The sequence below is a fragment of the Lissotriton vulgaris genome, chromosome 1_1, assembly GCF_964263255.1.
Source record: "Lissotriton vulgaris chromosome 1_1, aLisVul1.2, whole genome shotgun sequence".
In the NCBI taxonomy this organism is placed as follows: Eukaryota; Metazoa; Chordata; class Amphibia; order Caudata; family Salamandridae; genus Lissotriton; species Lissotriton vulgaris.
This window is the reverse complement of record NC_141685.1, coordinates 1559526324-1559547035: the sequence shown is the minus strand read 5'-3', so window position 1 is coordinate 1559547035 and position 20712 is coordinate 1559526324. Positions and strand designations below refer to the sequence as shown.

General features: G+C 45.3%; 1 protein-coding gene across 1 annotated transcript in view; it reads left to right on the top strand.

The window, feature by feature from the left end:
- The first annotated feature begins 14502 nt into the window (after positions 1-14502).
- Positions 14503-20712, top strand: part of SLC17A8 (solute carrier family 17 member 8) — a 323457-nt gene continuing 317247 nt past the window's right edge. The window contains exon 1 of the mRNA XM_086936990.1: positions 14503-14713. Within this exon, the coding sequence (XP_086793116.1) occupies positions 14637-14713 (77 nt within the window). The 5' untranslated portion in view covers positions 14503-14636. The remainder of the gene's footprint in view (positions 14714-20712) is intronic.

Here is a 20712-nt window from a genome sequence, read left to right as displayed (position 1 = left end):
ACCCATTTCAGCTGAGTATAGGGCTTTGAAATGATCTTCCCACACCCCGGCCTCAATGTTGGGTTCTATGGCAGATTTTGGTTGTGTAGGAAGGTGGATACCTGACTATGGTTACCCCAGATTTTTTGCCTAGTGTTTAGCTGGTTTTCGACAGTGTATTTGCCTTATGATTTATGTTGTATTCTCAAATGTCGACAATTCATTGTCTCTGATTTTATTTTTGTTTGAACTTGTTTAGATGGTGTTTTTTCACATATCTGACTAATTGAATATTGGTATGTTTCATGGAAACTATTTCTAATTCATGTATGATTAAGTAGAACAGATCCTCGAATTGATTTAACGGAGGTTCCAAGTCTGCGTTTAAATAAATAGCAGCAACTAAATTGATTGCAAGGTCTCCCTTTTTTCTAAACTAGAATTGTCCTTCCTGGCCACGTACGGACAAGACCCCTTTAGTGTTTATAATCTTCCTAAAAGTGGCATTTACAGAGATGTGAGCTACAATTCGACTTTACATTAAAGATGATTGTGAATTGCTATTCTATTGAGATCTAACATGATATTTCCACCTGTTCCGAAACCAAAGTTAGTATCTAATAAATGTAATAAAGAAACCCAATGAAATCATATGTCTCAGGTAGGCCTTGTAGTAGTGAAAAATGAATTTAAGAGTTGTTCCGTACCATTACATGTAAAACTTAAAAGTACATGTCCAACTGTTTTAATACACTGAACCCTGCGCTAAGGACTTTCCAGGGCCTTCTTTAGGGGTGACTTGTATGCATTAAAAATGAAGCATTTGGCCTAGTGTTAGAACTGGGGGTCTCTAGTTGGCGGAGGCAGTTGCCTTAGCCCAAATAGTGACCCTTGCTTCTTGTTAGGGAAAGGAGGGACACCGTCTTTGATAACCCCTGCTCACCCCCTGGTAGCTTGGCACGAGCAGCCAGGCTTATCTTTAAGGCAATGTGTAAAGTATGTGCAACCACACTCCCAGTGACACAGTGATAACACCACAAATGGACACCACACTGATGTATGAAAATAGCGGTATCTTTATCAAGAAGAAAAATATGGTAAGACCAAACGATAAAAATCCAACATATGCGTATTCGTAATATTTCACTTTGCCGGTTATTAGGACCAAAAAAAAAACACTTGTAGGTTCTTGCGGTATTAAGGAGCAGTTCACGATGTTCAAATGCAGTCCTAGTGCAATGCTATGCAGTTCGTAATGTCAGACTAATCCAGTTATTAATGCAAGAATAATGCAATCCTCAATGCAAGTAATCAGGCAGTTCGTAATGGATGTATGACGTTACAACGCATGCTTTTACTACGCATGCTGTTACAGCGCAAGTATTACAACGAAAACCTTTACAACGCATTACAATTGGGGGTGCTGGATAGTGAATAGTTTAATTTACTATTCCAACTCCAGTCCCCGTGGACACTAGGGAAGGTGTTAGATAGTAAATTAAAACTATTCCTTATCCTAGAGCGCCCCCCAGTGTAATGCTTTGTAATGGTTTTCGTTGTAATACATGCGTTGTATCAGCACTGCGTGGTAAAAGTTGCGTTGTAAAGGTTGCATACCGTTCGTAATGCAAGAATAATGCAATCCTCAATTCACATAATCAGGCAGTTCGTAATGCAAGAATAATGCAATCCTCAATGCACGTAATCAGGCAGTTCGTAATGCAAGAATAATGCACTCCTTAATGCAAGTAATAAGGCAGTTCGTAATGCAAGAATAATTCAATCTCAATGCACATAATCAGGCAGTTCGTAATGCAGGAATAGTACACTCCTAGGCCCCAACCACAGACAACAGTAATGAACTTCTGAGGGCGGCCCCGGTCCTGCCGGGCAGGTCCGGGCCGCTCGAGGACTCAGCGCGTCTAACGCGATACAGCGAAAGAGAGACCGGAGCACTCCTGTACTCCTCCTGCACGCCTCCCCAGGCCACACACTCTTGAGGCTCCCGACCAGAGTCCAAACCTTACCTGGGGGATGCGCTGCCTCGCTCTCTCGCTCTCCCCGCTCGTCGGACAATGTCCTGCTGGGCGCGTCCGATGACGACGCAACTCAGATGCAAGGCGACACTGTAGCCTGACAGGTTATGGGGCTGCCTTCTCCATTGCTGACAATCTTGGGCAGATTTCTCTTGCGAACAACGATCACGATTACCTCACGACTTCCTTACCTTTACAAAATCGTTCCGCACGTTGCGGCTCGAGCCGGCAGCGGCGATCTTGATCCACAGCCTCCGTTACGATGACGGCTCGGGCCTCAAACAGCTACACAGCAGCATGGACGATAATTCACGCTGCGGGGGCACTGCAGTCACGGGGCGCTTTCCAACCAGCACCACGCACCCCACGCAATCTCAGGATGCACACGTAAAAAGCGTTGCTGAGACTCGGTTGGGTTTTCGGGCCACACAGTCCCTGGCAATGCATACGAAGTTCTCAGGCTGCAAAAAGCACACGCACAGAGCGCTGCTGAGACACACTTGGAAACTTTGATGTTCCTGAGTTTCCAAAACAGGGAGCCAGCTCTCCTCGGGCCCTTGGGGACAAGTTACATCAGGATACAGCACACAGCAAAGTCCTTTCAAGCAGTGGGACACAGCACACAGCAATGTTCCTTAGCCTCTCCTTAGTTAAATAAGCATACTGCAGGCCAGCCCCAGACCACACAGCAAGGGTCAGTCCTTCTCCTCAGTCTCTTCACCTGTTCTTCCTTGGCAGAGGTTCCTCTTGACCACAAAGTAGTTTCAATCCTTTTCAGTCTTGATCAGTCCAACGTTCAGGGGTTTCAGCTCTCATAGTTATACCCCTAAATGTTTTTGAAGTCTTTCTCTTCAGGGGGCACTGACCCCTGTCCAAACCAGTTCTGGGTGCTTCCTTGCCAGTGACACCTTCTTCTTTTTATTAGTGAGGGTCTGGTTCCTCAATCACTCAGTAGGAGGTGGAGCTATTCTTTTATGGCAGCAGCCCAGGCCTCTTCACCTCCAGGGGCTACTCCTCCCCACTACACTCCAGATGCAGGTCAGCCTGTTGCTGTCACCTACTACTCTCCTGGGTCAAGACATTTCCCAGACCCTATCACATTCAAATCCAGACAGTCAATCCACAACCAGGCAAAGACATACAGAATTGTTAGAACAAAGAAACTATCCACTTCTATAAGCGCAGTTTCCAACACACAATGCAAAAACCACCTTCTCAAAAAAGATGTTTTATTAAATTGTGGGTTCAGGCACACTAAACGTCACTTCTCCATCTTAAGCCTATGGGAAGATAGACTGGAAACATATTACACAGCCTTCCCCATTCTGTCCTATGGGCAAGATGGCCTTGCAACAATGAAAAACGAAATGGAGAGTATTTCACTGTTAGGACATGGTACACACCTCAGTGCATGTTCCACCTTTCACAGACACTGCATCCTGCCCAGGGGGGTACCTTGGACATATCATAGGGTATCTGATGTGCGTGGAAAGGAAAGGGGAAGGCCTGGCAAGTGGGTGCTTTTGTCAGGACAACATGGCAGTTAGCAAACTGCACGCAGGCACTCCAGAGGCAGGCCTGAGTTCTCTCTTTGGGGCTATTTGTGTAGGTGGCACAATTAGTGCAGCAGGCCCACGAGTAGCATTTTCATTACGAGCCCTGGCACACACAGTGCACTTTACTAGTAAGGCAAACATACCAATTATGGACAACCAATTACCATAACACTTTATACAGGGAGCACTTGCACTTTGACACTGATTAGAAGTGGCAAAATGCCTAAAGCATCTAAATCGGCAACATAATACCAGAAAAACGTCTAGGAGGAAGGCAAAAAGTTTAAGGAACTCTAGCCACAAAGGGCCAAGCCCAACACCTAGCAAATGGGTTATTTTGCCAAGTTGAATTGGCAGTTTAAAACTGCACACAGCCTGCAATGGCAGTCTTGAGACTTTAAAGGCCTACTTAAGTGGGTGGCACAATAAGTGCTGCAGGCCCCCTTACAGCATTTAATTTAACTGACTAACATGTACGCCGCTCAAATAAATGTCATATTTCCCTATGCTAATTCACCACTAATCCTTCTTGGGTACCGGAGTAGCAGGCGACTCACTGAAAGAGCACTTCCACGCCTCATCAGGGGTAGTAACCCCAATATAAATGTAATTACAATTACAATTACAGGTCCTCTGTACATGTTGCATCACTTTCCTAGGGGCCTTTAAGTAAAGTAAATGTGCCAATTGGGTGTACGCCAATTTTACCATGTTTATAGGAGTGAGCATAAGCCCTTTAGCACTGATTAGCAGTAGTAAAGTGCCTAGACTCCTACGGCCAACAAAAACAAACTTCAGCAAACACGAGGGGAGAAAGCAAAATGTTTGGGGGAACACCACCCTAAAGCTGACAGGTCTAACACAAATGATCAAATTAGGATCTAACTAAATTTAGCAGAGCATAAATTTGGGCAGGACCTCCCTGATATTTGACATTTTTGGCTTCAAACTACCACAGTACATGCTAATTGGAAAAAATGCCATTATTACCCCTCTTTTGAAAAAGCCTAATCTTGCTATTTCCACTCTATAATTATTGGATGATATTGCTCCTTCTTTTACCTTCTAAATTGACTGAGAAACCTATGTATAAGAAACGTGCATGCAACCTGGAAGAAAATGTGTAACCCTATCTGGATTTCGACCAAGCTACAGCATTGGATCTGCCATACTTAAAGTAGTTGATAGTTTAAGACTCCTAATGGATCAGACAGGATCTACCCCACTGTTGCATCTCTCAGCAGCTTTTAACATGGTATCACACGCTGTGCTCTTATCCAGACTCCATGATCTTGGCATCTGTGGACCAGTGCATAACCTGGCTGTGATATTCCTCCGTAACAGACAATAAAATATTTCCCTTACACCGTTCAACTCTTCCCCAATATCAGACGCATATGGCACCCATATTATTGTTTCTAGCATGGATAATACCAATAATGTTTGACATAAGTTAGGCATATGTATGGACACTGTAGCCACCTGGGTAAATTTCAACATCGAGAAGACCCAAAAACTGTGGTTTGGTAACCATTGCGGGACATGGTTCTCACAGTGGTGGCCATCTGAGTTAGGCCGCTCTCTGCTCTCACCAAAATAGAAAAACATCTGGCCTTGATGGTTGCTGACAATTTCTTATCTGTTGACCACATTTTTAAAAAGTGGGTGGTTTGTGCTTTCAGCCCTTGAGACCACAAAGAAAAATGTTACCATTCTTACTGATTTTCTCGTGGTCAGAAGGTGGTAGATGGCCGTAATATACTCCCGAATGGATTATGATAATGTCCTATATCTGGACCTCCCGAAAACCTAATCATATTGTCTGCAGGTGGTACAAAACGCCACTCCCCATTTAATTCTCATTATCCCTGTACGTTCTCCCATATAAGGTCATTTGGACAACCGGCATTGACTTCTAATACAGCAACGGGCTATCTTCAAGGCACTGTATTTCCCGCTGATTTTAACTTTTAACCTAGGACTTACAAACAAATATTTTCAATTTAGAGCACTTCGTTCCAGTCACAGAACAAGCTGAATGTTTCTAAAATCAAAAAGGTTGAGTTGGAGATAAGGCTCAGGAATCTCTTTCCGGGTCAGTTGAGGAGCCTTACTCATCCTTTGAGGTTCCAGAAAATACTTCAGACCTGGCCCTCCAGGCGAGATATCTCCCTTTAATCCATCCTGTATGTATTCTGAGAGTAGTGCCTGGACGCACTTTCTAAATCACCCATTTCATTTCAAGGGTGCGGAGAGCCCATAAATGGACCACAGAATGTATGGATGACACACAGGTGTGCTGAGGGGCACAAGGGGCAGCACACTAAATGCCATCAGGTGAGCATAGGCCATACAAAAGGGTACACACCAGGGGTAATGCAAGGGGTATAGTGGAGCTGTGTGGGGAGAGTGGAGTGCACATAGGAGATGCTGTGGGGCGGGGGACACAAAATGCGTACAGACGGGGTTCAGCACATATAAAGAGGGGGCAAGTGGATGAGGGCACACACCATTGTTCACTAGCACATACATCAAAACACCAGCCACTGAAGAACAACGCATTCACCATCATACATCTACACGCTCATTAGCATACGTCCACCCAACCAACATTATACAACAGCATTGGCACAATCATACATTAACGCATAGCAACAAATGACTGATTCTGCACAATTTTATCAAACATTATTTAAAACAGAATTCCAAAACAAGTGAAAAATACAAATACATTTAATCTCCACTAAGCACAAATGTACAGAGTAAAAAAAAATATATATATAATCAATTCAGAACAGATAGATACAATAAAATGAATACATAACTGCCTTCCAGGACTTGATTATTACATTTCAAAACCTAATCCTGTCAGCTTGCATATGCTTATGGTGCAGCAACTATGTTGCAAACTTCTTCTTTCTCTTTTTTGAAAATATGACCCCATGATTACATCTACATAAAACATCACATAGTACATTCAACTACATTATATAAGGATGGATGCATATAAACACACCTTTCAATACTAATATTACCATCTTCCCTTCATATTGTTAATATGTCTTCTTTTTTGTCATCCCAAAATGAGGTTAGTACTAGTGTAAAAATGTGCGTATTCCTTAAAAAAAATCCACATATAGGTAAAACACATAATTAGATTGAACGTTCTTTAGAATAACACATTCCTTAGCTAATTTAAAGTTGAAAGAAATTCTCAGGTTACGGTGCTTTCTTTATCTTATGTCCCAACCTGCCACGATAATATATGTATGTTACAGAGGCAACATTCGCACCTCTGTAGTTGACTCAACACTCCAGAGAAAAACTGCATCAGCATTATTAATAATGTTGCTCCCTCATTAACTAATTTGCAAGAAGCCAGATGGAAACACAGCACAGAACACAGACTCTCGTCCTATCGCCTTTGACAGAGATTGCTCAAAGGGGGAAGAGAATGCATAAACTACACTTTCTGCCAGATTGTCTAAATGGAAGTAGGTGTAAGTGGTCCTCACAATGACAAGCTTTCCTTTTGAATGGTCTAAGAGTCTGGATCCTCAGCTGTCTATATCAAAGAAAGTTTCCAATATGGATATAATATTTGCTGCAGATCTCTCACTTGCCTCCCACGCCAACAATGTAATTAGTGGCGTTAACCTAAAACTGTCTTTTCTCATAAAGATTCAGCTACTTGTGTAAACCGGTCACTAAGTGTAACTGACAAGGGCCCCAGTGATGGGATGACTATGCCAATATTACTTGATCTGCACACGACTCCCAAAAAGCTTATCAACAGGCTGCAAAGATTACAACATCGTGTAGCCAATCCCTGCCTCCATCTCTGAATGCATGACAGTGAGAAACCTCCCTTGAAGGCTTTCCCTGGCCTCCCAGAGATCTTGTATCATGGCATTTTATCATGAAAACCAAGATGTTCAAAAATCAAAGCAAGACAAACGGCTTGTTTTACTTTCCAAAGAATGCTACACTAGTGGAAAATGCTACCTATAGTGTAACATGTTCTTTTCAGGAGGGTAAACCAACCTATTTTGTAAAAAATAAAAACAAATCTCCCAATGTTAGTGAAATTACTGCTGAAAGCTGCTCTGGTCTTATGTGTCCATTGTGCCGTTGACTATTGATCATGAAGGTTCTTTTTATGCAATTCTCTGATTTTCCCAGTGAGGAGAGCTCACATTTTACTTTTTTTTAACCCTCCAATGCTAGTGTAAGGACTGTGAGTCGTACTTCTGACCTTACTCCCCGTCTTGCCAAAAGGCAGAGGGAAAATGAGCATCATTTTTCACCCTCGCTGCCTTGCCCAAGTGCTGGGAATGTTCTTACTTCTCCCATACATTGGCAGGAAAAGTGCTGAGTTACACCACTTTTGTAAGTTTAGCCTAGTTTGACACGTTCCATTGTGTTTAATGTTTTTTCTAAACCAAATTTATTTTATGAATGAATGAATGAAGGAACATTTGTAAAGCGCGTGGTTACCCAAGGGCATCCCTGCGCTTATTTGGCCTTGTTTTCAAAAGCGGTAATGTTCTGTGAGGGATGGAACTCTCACTGAGCAAAGGATGAAACTGGGGTCCATTGATGCTCATTTATTAATTTATTTCCGTCATTCACCGTCATTACTGATCATCAATGCATAGATCCATTGATGCTCCTTATTTGCACGGGCCTTTGAAGCTCTTTACTGCTTGGGCCTTTGATGTTCATGAATGCTATTTCCATTTGATGTTCATGCCTGGGGCATCTAACATTCATTAATGACTGAAACCATTGATGCATTTTCATCCCTAGGTCTATTAAGCCTTCTTGGTGCCCGTGTCTAGTAATAAGGCATTCTCTGTGTCTCTGAATATTGATGTTTCTTACTGGCTAGGGTCTACATTGATGCTCCTTATTTGATGGGCATATTGATCGTCATTACTGACTAGAGAATTTGAGGAGCATTACTATCTGAGGACATTAATGTTCATTGGCTCCTTTTATTGGTATAGGGTAATAATGTTAATTAATCCCTGGGGCCATTGTTTTGGAAGGCTGATATTATTGCAGGAGGTCATTAATGGACATTATGAGATGGTCTCATTGGTGCTCATTAATGAATTAAGCCATTAAAACCCATTACAGGCACTTCAGGTTTATTTCCGACTGTGCCTATGGATACGCAGAGTGATAGGTCCTTAATCCCAATTGCTGTCTGGGCTTTGGGTTTTGAATAATAGAAAACAAAAACATTCTTCAGAAAAAAACCCTTAGACTTAGCTAAGGTTGACAGGAGGTGAATATTGACAACAACACAAAACCCCAATAGGATCCTAAAACACAGCATTAGCAGTGTTAATCTGAACCTTTAAAAAAGAAGAAAAGGACTCAGAATATAAAGTTTGTATTGTAGGTGGTAAAAACCCAGCAAAATATTGTACAGTAATACTTATGACAAAGGGACAGTATTTTTGTTGCATCTTGAAGAAAGCTTATGGATGATCACGTCTTTACTTTATGAACAACAAAGCAGCCATTTCAACAACATGACAGCAAAATAAAACAAATGAACAGTAGTGGTTGTTAGTGAGTAGCTCTGTGTGTTTATGACAAGCTAAGGCACCCAGATCACACCCATTTCCTAAACAAAAAGCAATAATTAAGATGTAGTCTTGTCAGAAAAATAAATGCTCAAAAAACATGCACCCTGGCTCTCAGTTGTAGACTCACTTTATGTCACTTCTGCAATGTAACTCAAGGGTTACCTGATTACCCAACTATAATGGGAACACCAGTGGGATAATGTAATCAGGGGCACCCAGAGCCAGTTTTTGCTTGAACAGTCATAGTTTTCCTGCATCTGTCCTGGAAATCTCAGTAAATTTAGCACATGTCCCGGATTTCTGAGAGTCAGTTGAACACAAAGAAAGTGAAGTTTTCAATTTCTCCGGTGCAAAATGTGTTCGCTGACCTATGCAGAAAGCAATATGGTTAACGCAAGTGATCCTGTGTTACATTCAATTCTTCTTAGTGCCTCATTGTGCTCTCTACATTAGTGAGCTCTTTCAAGTTATTCTGTCCCCTTTGGCCGATGCAAAGTTTTACTCCTAGTTCTATGTCTGTGCAATAACCCGGTTTTGGTGCTCAAAATCTGGATACCTTACTATGTAACCATCGACGTCAGGCCCTGTCCTCGTTTGGCAGCTCATACAAGCATGGGCAAACCATGAAGAATGCTTCCACAGCAATGGCTGAATGGGGTCAGGCCAGATCCACTCCCTCTGTACTACTTATAGCTTTAATCAGGTCTGCCAAAAGCCAAAACTCTCTATAGCCAGGATTAAAATGTCTGAATATTTGGTCATTTACATTTTCACCATAGATCAGCACAAAAGACAGAATTAGGGGAGGAGATTGAAAAAAAGTGTTTAGCTAAGTAGCATCTGCTTTTAAGTTTCTCCCCAGAAAAAGGAAGGGCACTCTGTAAACAGGATGAGACTTAGGGGCCCATTACGATGGCGGGCGCCCGCCACTGTAACGGTAAACGGGACTGGCCGCCAGAGGTGCGGCGGTCCTGCTGTGCCCATTTGGATGCGACCGCCACCCTGGCGGTCACATCCTGCATATTTAACATTGTGGCGGGTGGTGCTTTGTGCAGCACCTGCCACAATGTCAAATATACATGTTGTGATTGGCCTGCACAACACGACAGGCACCGTGAAGTGCCTGACAACTTGTGCATGCCAATGTAGGGGGGTTCCATGGGTACACCCCAAGTGCAGCCCCCATGCCCCCACTCCCCCAGGGTCCCGTAACGGACCCAACAGTGAATTCCTGCATGCCTTTCTCCGCCATGGAAAGGCATCCAACCGCAGCCATAGTAATATATACAGTGGTGCCTGCAAGGCACCGCCTTCATATTGTGTCCTTTTCCACCTGGTCGGCAATCCGACCGGCGGTAATGCGGCGGACGATCTATCCATCCGCCACGGTGCCACCGCTTTACTAATATAGCGGGGGTGAACCAGGGACATTTGGCGGGCGGATCGACACCGCCGAACCGGTGGTGGCCACGGCCGGCCGGGTGATGGTGATCCGCCCAATATGCTAATAGGCCCCTTAATTGCAACATGCCTCCTGTGGTGAACAAGCACTCAACTGCCTAGGGCACCTGCCTTTCAGTTCCAGAGGAGTAGAGGATCCTCTGTCAAAGAGTTGAGGAGAAAAGTGTAGCTAGGGTACTAACATGTTCTGCTAGTACCTGATTATAGATTCCTTACAGTTGTATTCCCAGAATATAGTAAAAATGGAGTAGAAGGAAGGCAGGGGAAAGGGCTTTCCTTTTCTGCCACGGAGAACAACTACATCCACAGTTAAGGCCAACAAATTACATCTAGAACCAAACTAAGAGCCTTCAAGTAAAATAATGCTGTTATGTAGTGTTATGTATGCTATGATTTGGTGTGTCACATTATGTGATATGTTATGTTCTGTTATGGTATGGTATGGTATGGTATGGCATGGTATGTTATGGTATGGTATGGTATGGAATGGTATGTTGTCATGTTATGTTATGTTATGCAGTGTGGTATTAATTTAAGTTGAAGTACCATCTCAGACACTTTTATGCTCAGAGGGTGTCTTAGAACGGAGGTATGACCGAACAACACATTCCATTGTAACGCATGCCATTACTTTGCGAGCATTACAAAGTGAATGCCATTACCAAACAAAACCTTTGGCACACATTTTTTTACAATGATTATGCCTTTACAATGCATGCCTTTACAACAAATTCCGCTGTAAAAATATACATTTTAAAGGGATATGCATGGTAAAGGTTTTCCCTGACCCCAGCCCTGAGCCCTAAAACCGAACCCCAGCGTGACCTCCGCTGGCCCCTAGCCCTTTAAAAAATTCCCAGCCCCTGTCCTGAACCCTAAAACTGGAACCCAGCAAAACCTCCCCGCGCCTGTAGTAGAGTGTGTCCTTCAAAAAACATACCCGGCCCCAGCCCTCATCCCTAAAATGTGTCCCCTGGAGCAACCCCCCTGGTCCTCAGCTCTTTAACAAAATCAAGCCCCTATCCTGAGCCTTAAAGCTGAATCCGTCACGCAACCCTCCCCCTTTGCCCCCAATCCTTATACGAAAAGCCAGCCCCAGCCAAAAGTCCTAAAACAGGCCCCTGGTGCAGCCACCCTACTCCTATTGCCACAGTCCCTAAAAAAAAAAAACACCCAGCCCATAGCCCTGAAGCCGTACCTTGCCCTCAAAGCTCCACACCTAATTTTCCTTACCTCACAATGACGACTAGGCAGCATTTAAAGACTGAGTCGCAGCACAGGTCGTAAAGAGGAAGCAGAAGGGTCTCTTTGCTCCTCTGCTGACGCTGTTTGCCACACAGGTGTCTTTACCCCAGTTACCACACTTATGCCCTTATCACCGGTCCCACTCATATGCCCTTACCGTTCATACCGTGACAAAGTTATTCGTTGTAAAGGCGTGCATGGTAAAGGCATATACATTGTAAATAAATGCATGGTAAAGGCTAAGCCTGGTATCTGTGCACACGTTGTAACAACCGCGTGGTAAAGGCTATGTGTGCTAACAGCAGTGTTGTAATGGCTGTTTCGCCTTAGAGCTTTTGACTAGGAAACTGTCCTGAAATGCGAAGTTTGGAGCCGCACTGGAACAAAAGAATAGTCACCTTTTACTTTTATTTATGAAAGGATAGGTCAGCTTCCTTACATACCAGTAATAGAGGCAGATTCAGAAAAGGGGCTTTCTTTGCTCAAAAAGCTGACATTTTCATCACTAGGATTTTTCATGTTGAATGCTTTGAATTAATTTCCTCTGAAAAATTGGGCCTTAATTGCACAAGGCCTAATGAAATGGACAAAGCGCTTTACCTGAAAGTACTCTACATCTACGGTAGGCAATGCCAGCATAGGAAGGAGGAGACACGATGACACATAGGAAGGCCCAAAATGGCCATGGCTGCTGTGATATGCATGGTCTACAGAGATTGGGTTGAGTTCTGTGGAATGTCTATAGTTCGGTCATAAAGATGAAACACAGCTAATAAACGTAACCTGAGGAATAAACCAGTTGGGCGGCAAAATCACTATTTCCTCAGATGGTAGACGCAGGACATGGAGGCAGCAGAGATCTGGGAGTTTAGAAAGATCTGCTCACACGAGGATTCATTTACTTATCACCACCATAGTCAGAACTGTCCAAAGACCCATGGATGGGGCCAGGGGTGACTTGTCTGGGTCAAGTGCATTTCAGATATGCAATGGTTTTCTGAAAGAAGAGTTTCTGGGACAGCCAGCGGACTGTGTGAGAATGTAACCAATGCTGGCTGAAAAAGGCTCTTGCTCCAACTTACAAACTAAAGATGAATTGGAATTAAAACATGGGAGTGTACAAGATCCACACGCGGGCAAAGTTGACCACTCCTGTGCTAACCTGTCTAAAAAGATGCCTAGTGTCATGGCTGGTGATGGTGTGCAGACTCTTGCCTTGCCAGCAGCAGAGGTCAATCGTCCTGTTGCTGTAGTGAGTGTCTCCGAGTTCTAATTATCACAACTGATCATTGATTGGAAGAGTTCCAACGTTCCCTGTCTCTTAGCCCAGGATGGCGTGTCAAGTCTGAAACAGACCTCGGATTGCAATATTGATTACATGGCCCTTCTCAAGGAAATCCCTCTCCCAACAGATGCCATTTTGCAGTTAAGATAACGGTGAAAAAGAGAGAGGGAAGCAACTTTCCCAAGCTTACACAGTTTGTAAAGGATAGATAGGGATTTTAACTTCTGCTGCTGTCTCTGGGTTTATTCCTTTAATCGACACACTTCACCTCCCATTTTAAAAAATCAGTTTATGACTGAGCACAAAATTGCGTGATTCCTGTCTCTCCCTGAATCGGTAAAATGGTTTGCTACTCTGTTGTATGTATATCTATATGGCACAGACATGCATAAGTACATCTCCATGTCAATCATATACATCTTTGTTACTGGAGTGGTTCTGATTAAAGCAGGGAAAGGCAGGGTGGCGCGTTGATAATATTCAGAGAAAACTCTCTGTTTCTGTTTTACCCTTTTTAAATTAAACCGATGGACGATCAGATCATGTGTTGTTTCTTTTTACAATATCACCCTGATTACAATCAACACATTCTCCAACCCCTGCCACAGGATATTGCTGTTTTCGGGGGGATTGAGCCAGCGTGTCATTCGCCGGAGCTGCTCCAGACACTTGGCACATTATGAACAATACTTTGAATGGAGGCGCTTTGTGAAGCGGGGTATTCTCAATAATCCCCGGCGTGGCGCGCAGGCTTCCGAGGCGTGGAAAGGTGCATTGATACCGGAGGGGAACTTCATCCGCTCGTCTCCAGTTTACGTCACTCAAACAACCAAAGGTGAGACAAGGCTCATGCATGTTTAATCGGGTGCTGCGCAGTGCATTAAATGAGATCCTATTAATATAGCTGAGTGCTTGGCGGACAGGTGAGATCCCGTTACTTGTCTCACGTTACAGGCAGAGCCTCCCTGCGCTCGCGCGCGCGCGCACACCTGGGCTCGGAGGCAAGGCAATTAGCAAATGAAGCGCGCACGCGCTTCCTCCTGTGAAGATCTGGAGGATGCGACAGAAGTTTGAGCAGCTTGGTCCACCTGAAGCCAAGCCCCGAGCCTTAACTTCACCTCCCTCTCATGTAACCTCCAACTCGCCGCGTGGCCTTTTTCTCAGCTCTTCAACAGAAGTCTGGGTGCTTCCAGGTCTGGCGGTCCCCATCAGTGGATCATCCATACAGCACCACTGGCCTCTGTCTGGTACCAGAACCAGCTGCCTCACACATGCCTGACCCCTAGGAGACCGCCAAGGAGAGAGGCAGGCCTAACTCTGGGGACTGTGGACCAGCGACTTACCTGCTTCTGCTGCTGACGCACTACCAGCCTCGGCGCTAAACTTAACAGAGTAGCATGTTTGACCAAGGAGTGATTCACTGACTACCAAGGGGAACTGAATATTACAAAAAGGATCACGCAAAGGACCGAAAATGCCATTTAAGGGGTTTAGTCATTACACGGAGCAGCTTAAGAAGACTACAGGAGATTCCCTGGGGACTATCCAGAGGTAGGGTGAACCTCAATTTGCGCAAAAAGCACATTATGACATTTGTTGAGGTGAAAAATGTCAGTAACATTAAATATATAAAGTATAAGCTTTTCGGAGATAAAAGCAACATTTATGCTAATTTTGTTTGAATACTTGCTGTTTTCTCACTACTTTCCTTTAATTTGGTTTAAATGTTATCCTGTTAGTTGTTCTGTTCATTTATGTTCCATGCGGCACAATTATGCTGGTTCGAAGTATAGATCGAAACTATCGTTTGACGTGTCTTTCGGTTGTTCGTGTTGGTTGTGTGTGTTTGAAACAATAAGTGGCTGAATCGTGGTGCAAAGAGCGTTGTATATTGGGTGGGGGTAGTATTCATAATCGTAAAATACATGTATAATTTTAATAATGCACCGAGACTCAAAGTAGGGAAATGCCAACGAATTGGTTTAAGTTCGAAAATACGTCAGTTCTGGCGCTTGATGCCTGGAACAGAGGCAATGGACACATCTATTAATGCCAGAAATTGTGAGGAAGACATCACCAGTGCTTTTATTATTCTGTGCTGGGTGGGCTGGTGTGGGGAAGGAGGAACCTAAACGGAAATAAGGTATTGGATGAAAAACACTCAATTGAATGTTTAGAATATTTAGTAATCCGTGGAAACTATTTACCTGTGACTGCAATTTCTTGGCAAAACGGAAAAATACTACTCACATGCCAGAAAGGTATGATATTAGAAACAAATAGTAAATGGTAAATTTTGAATCGAATGGGTGCATGGCGCCAAAATCAAACAAATGTATTTTGAATGATACACATCTTCACAGAAAGCTTTGCTTACTGGTATGCCTGGTGAGCCTGTATTCAACACAGCAGTTTCTGCATTTCCCTCTCTTTGAATCCGTATTCAGAGCCTGACCCTGTGCATCTATCTGGTACAATGGCTGCAGTGCCTGGTCTCTATACTCCCCCCTTCTTTATCAGCCAATAGTCTTGGCTTCTTTGCTTCTCTCTGCGACACTGCCTACAGTGCCTGGCTTCTATAACCCTCCCCTTTTGTATCAGTCTCTAGTCTTGGCTTCTTTGCTTCTCTTTGGGACTTGTTTGCAGTGCCTGGCCTCTGTACTCCTCGCCTTTTATATCAGCCACTAGTTTTGGCTTCTTTGCTTCTTTCCTTGTTGCAGTGGCAGCAGGGCTTGGCCTCTATACCTCTTCCCCTTTGTATTAGCCACTAGTCTTGCCTTCTTTGCTTCTCTCCCTGTTAAGCTGGCTGCAGTGCCTGATCTCTGTACTCCTCCCCTCTTCTATCAGCCTCCAGTCTTGGCTTCCTCGCTTCTCTCCCTGTTACACTGCTCCTGCAGTGCCCGGCCACTATACTCCTCCCTTCTTTATCAGCCACTAGTCTTGGCTTTTTTGCTTCTCTCTGTTACACTGTCTGCAGTGCCTGGTCTCTATACTCCTCCCCTCTTATATCAGCCTCTAGTCTTGCCTTCTTTGCTTCTCTCTGGGACACTGGCTGCATTGCCTAGCCTCTATACTCCTCTCCTCTTGTACCACCCCTTAGACTACGCTTCTTTGATTCTCTCCCTGTTACACTGCCTGCAGTCCCAGGCCTCTATACTCCTCCCTTCTTTAGCAGCCACTAGCCTTGGCTTCTTAGCTTCTCTCTGTTACACTGCCTGCTGTGCATGGGCTCTATACTCCTCCCCTCTTGTATCAGCCTCTACTCTTGGCCTCTTTGCTTATCTCCTTGTTTCACTGGCTGCAGAGCCTGGGCTCTATACTGTGGAGAAGTGTGGCTCAATGGTTAGAGCGGCAGACCCTGATGCAGAAGTCTGGCCCGGGACCAGGGTTCAATTCCCCTCGGCGGGTCTTGGGCTCAATTTCCTTGGACCTGTTAATTCTCGCCTCAGTGCCTATTCTAATCATGGGTCCCACTCTGCAATTCTGGGCAATAGCTTGCTTAATCTCCCCAACAGCCCCAATCTATCAATCAGCAAAATTTGTAAAGCGCGCTACTCACCTGCTAGGGTCTCAAGGCGCTGGAAGGAAGGGGAGATGCTACTGCTCAAACAGCCAGGTCTTGAGTTGCTTCCTGAAGGAGAGATGGTCCTGGGTCAGCCAAAGGTGGGCGGGGAGGGAGTTCCATGTCTTGGCCGCCAGGTAGGAGAAGGATCTTTCTCTGGCGGTGGTTCTGCGGATTCATGGGATGGAGGCGAGGCTGGCGCCCCAACAACGCTAGGATGCCTGGCTTCACCTTGGGGGTGCCCAGGAGTGGGCACTTCACAGGAAAAGGACAGGAAGGATTTCTCAGCGGTATTCGTACAAGTGCCGAGATGCCTCCGGGTAGTTGTGTGCTGTACAAGTACCTCTACATTTACACATACTCCTTCTCTTCTTTATCAGCCACTAGTCTTGGCTTTTTTGCTTCTCTCTGTTACACTGTCTGCAGTGCCTGGTCCCTGTAGTCCACCCCTCTTGTATCAGCCTCTAGTCTTGGCTTCTTTGCTTCTTTCCTTGTTGCAGTGGCAGCAGAGCTTGGCCTCTAAACCCCTACCCTTTTGTATCAGCCTTTACACTTGACTTCCTTGCTTCTCTCCTTATTGCACTGGCTGCAGTGCCTGGCTTCTATGATGCTCCCTTCTTTATCAGCCTCTAGTCTTGGCTTCTTGGCTTCTTTCCTTGTTGCAGTGGCAGCAGAGCTTGGCCCCTATACCCCTTCCCTTTTGTAGCAGCCACTAGTCTTGGCTTCTTTGCTTCTTTCCTTGTTGCAGTGGCAGCAGAGCTTGGCCCCTATACCCCTTCCCTTTTGTAGCAGCCACTAGTCTTGGCTTCTTTGCTTCTCTCCCTGTTGCACTGGTTGCAGTGCTTGACCTCTAAACACCTCCCCTCTTGTATCAGCCACTATTATAGTCTTCTTTGCTTCTCTTCCTGTTGCACTGGATGTAGTGCCTGACATCTGGCCTGTGTAATCCTAATCTCTTCTATCAGCCACTAGTGGCTTCTTTGCTTCTCACCCTGTTGCACTGGCTGCAGTGTCTGGCCTCTATTCTCCTCCCCTCTTGTATCCACCTCTAGTCCTTGCTTCTTTGCTTCTCTTCTTGTTACACTGGCTGCAGAGCCTGGCCTCTATACTCCTCCCTTCTTTAGCAGACACTAGCCTTGGCTTATTTGCTTCTCTTTGTTAAACTGCCTGCTGTGCCTGGCCTCCACACTCCTCCCCTCTTGTATCAGCCTCTACTCTTGGCTTCTTTGCTTCTCTCCTTGTTGCACTGGCTGCAGTGCTTGGCCTCTATACAACTCCCCTTTTGTATCAGCCACTACTCTTGCCTTCTTTGCTTCTCTCCCTGTTACGCTGGCTGCAGTGCCTGATCTCTATACTCCACCCCTCTTGTATAAGCCACTAGTATTATCTCCTTTGCTTCCCTCCCTACTGCACAGGCTGCAGCGCTTGACCTCTGCACTCCTCCCCTCTTGTATCACCCCTTAGTCTTGGCTTCTTCGCTTCTCTCCCTGTTAGAATGGCTGCAGTGCCCAGCCACTATACTCCACCCTTCTTTAGCAGCCACTAGCCTTGGCTTCTTTGCTTCTCTCTGTTACTCTGGCTGCAGTGCATTATCTCTGTACTCCTCCCCTCTTTATCAATCCCTAGTCTTGGCTTCTTTGCTTCTCTCTGTTACACTGCCTGCTGTGCCTGGCCTCTATAGTCCCTCCTCTTGTGTCAGCCTCTAGTCTTGGCTTCTTTGCTTCTTTCCGTGTTGCAGTGGCAGCGGAGATTGGCATCTATACCCCTCTCCTTTTGTATCAGCCTCTACTCTTGACTTCTTTCCTTCTCTCCTTGTTACACTGGCTGTAGTGCCTGGCTTCTACATCTCCTCTTGTATCAGCCACTAATCTTGGCTTCTTTGCTACTCTCCCTGTTGCACTGGCAGCAGAGCCTGTCCTCCCTATTCCTCCCCTCTTGTATCAGCCTCTAGTTTTGGCTTCTTTTCTACTCTCTGTAACAGTGGCTGCAGTGCCTGGCCTCTATCCTCCTCCCCTCATGTACCAGCATCTAGTCTTGTCTTCTTTTCTTCTCTCTGTAACAGTGCCTGCAGGATGTACGTTGTTATCACACAATGTATTACATAGCAGTACTTTCCAACGCGTCTTTTACAACGCAAGTCGTTACCACGACTTGCGCTGTAGGGGTGCTGGACTTAGGAATAGTTACATTTACTATTCCAACACCAGCCTACGTACAGTAGGAAAGGTGTTGGAATAGTAAATCTACTATTACTTAGCCTAGAGCGCTTTCCAGCGCAAGTCGTGGTTACGACTTGCGTTGTAAAAGATGCGTCGTAACTGCACTGCGGGGTAACATCTGCGTTGTAAAGGATGTTCTCCGTGCCTGCAGTGCCTGGCCTCTGTACTCCTGCCCTCTTGTATCAGCCTCTGGTCTTTGCTTCTCTCCCTGTTACACTGGCTGCAGTGCCTGGCTTCTGTACTCCTGCCCTCTTGTATCAGCATCTAGTCTTTCCTTCTCTCTCTGTTACACTGGCTGCAGTGCCTGGCCTCTGTACCCCTTCCTCTTTTATAAGCCACTAGTCTTGACTTATTTGCTTCTCTCCCTGTTGCACTGGCAGCAGAGCCTGGTCTCCAAACTTCTCCACTGTTATCCTTACCACAGAGCAGGACATCTACACTTCTTTACTGTCACACTGGCTGCATAGCCACCTGGCCTCTCAACGTCTCTGTGGTTACATTGACAGCAGAGCCTGGTCTCTCAAACAACGTCTAAACTGGCTATAAAGCCTTGCATTTCAGTTTCTTTATGGATACAATGGCTGCAATGCATTGTCTCCCAGCCACCTTCCCTGGTTACACAAAACCAGATTTGAACTCTAATTATAAGTGATTGTAGGGCTTATCCTCACTGACTCACTGGAATGTTTCCACAGCTGCAGAGCCTGGTCTCAACCCTCTCCTTGTCAAATCAGCTGTGGGCCCTGGTCTCAGTCCTGTCCTTATACAACGGGCTGCAGAGCCTGTCTATAGACCTATGCTTATAAAACGGGCTGCGGTGCCTGGCATCACTCTATACTTGTCAAACTGGCTTTGGACCCTGGTCTCAGTCCTGTGTTTGCAAAACAAGCTGCAAAGGCTGGCATCAGTTCTGTCCTTGCCAAACTGGCCATGAGGACTGGACTGGCCGTAGTGGGCATCCAGTGTTTGCCCCAGGGGCTGGAAGGGTGGCAGATGGTTTTGGAGCAGTGGGGGCTGTTTTAGTTACCAGGGGCTGGTTTTGCAGCAATGCAGCAATATCGTCCACAATAAAAAAAAACGTAGTGCTTGGGGCAGGTTTTGTCAAGTAGCAGTGCTTCACACTTCCATCCCCCTCACCGGGGTGGGGGGCCGTTTGACAGAATTGCCAGGGCAGCTTTGGGCTCCCAGTCCGACCCTGCTGGCTACGGATCATGGTCTCAGACCTGTCCTAGACAACTGCCTGCAAAGCCTGTCCATAGAACTGTGCTTATAAAACTGGCTGTGGAGCCAATTCTCAGTGCTATCCTTGAACCACTGACTGCAGAGCCTGGTGTCTGTCCTAAGCTTGTAAAACCTCTGGAGCCGGGCTTCAGTCCTGTGCTTGTAAAACGAGCTGCCGAGCGTGACCTTGGTTCTATCCTTGTGAAACTGGCTGCAGAGACTGACCTCAGTCTTTTGCTTGTGAAACTGGCTGTGGAGCCTGACCTCAGTCTTATGCTTGTAAAATTGACTCCGGAACCTCACCTCAGTCTTATGCTTGTAAAACTGACTGTGGAGCCTGAGCTGAGTCTTATCCTTATGAAACTGGCTGTGGAACATATCAAAAAGAGGGAGCGTTCCCAGGGCTTAACAGGTCCAACATACGTGCCCTAAACAGTCTGTTAACAAAAGAAGGTACGTTGTTCGTATAATGGGTCATTGAACAGAAGGGGAAAAAAAGAGCTCAGTACAAGGTCCACTATGAATACAGGTAATCCTGCTGATGTTAC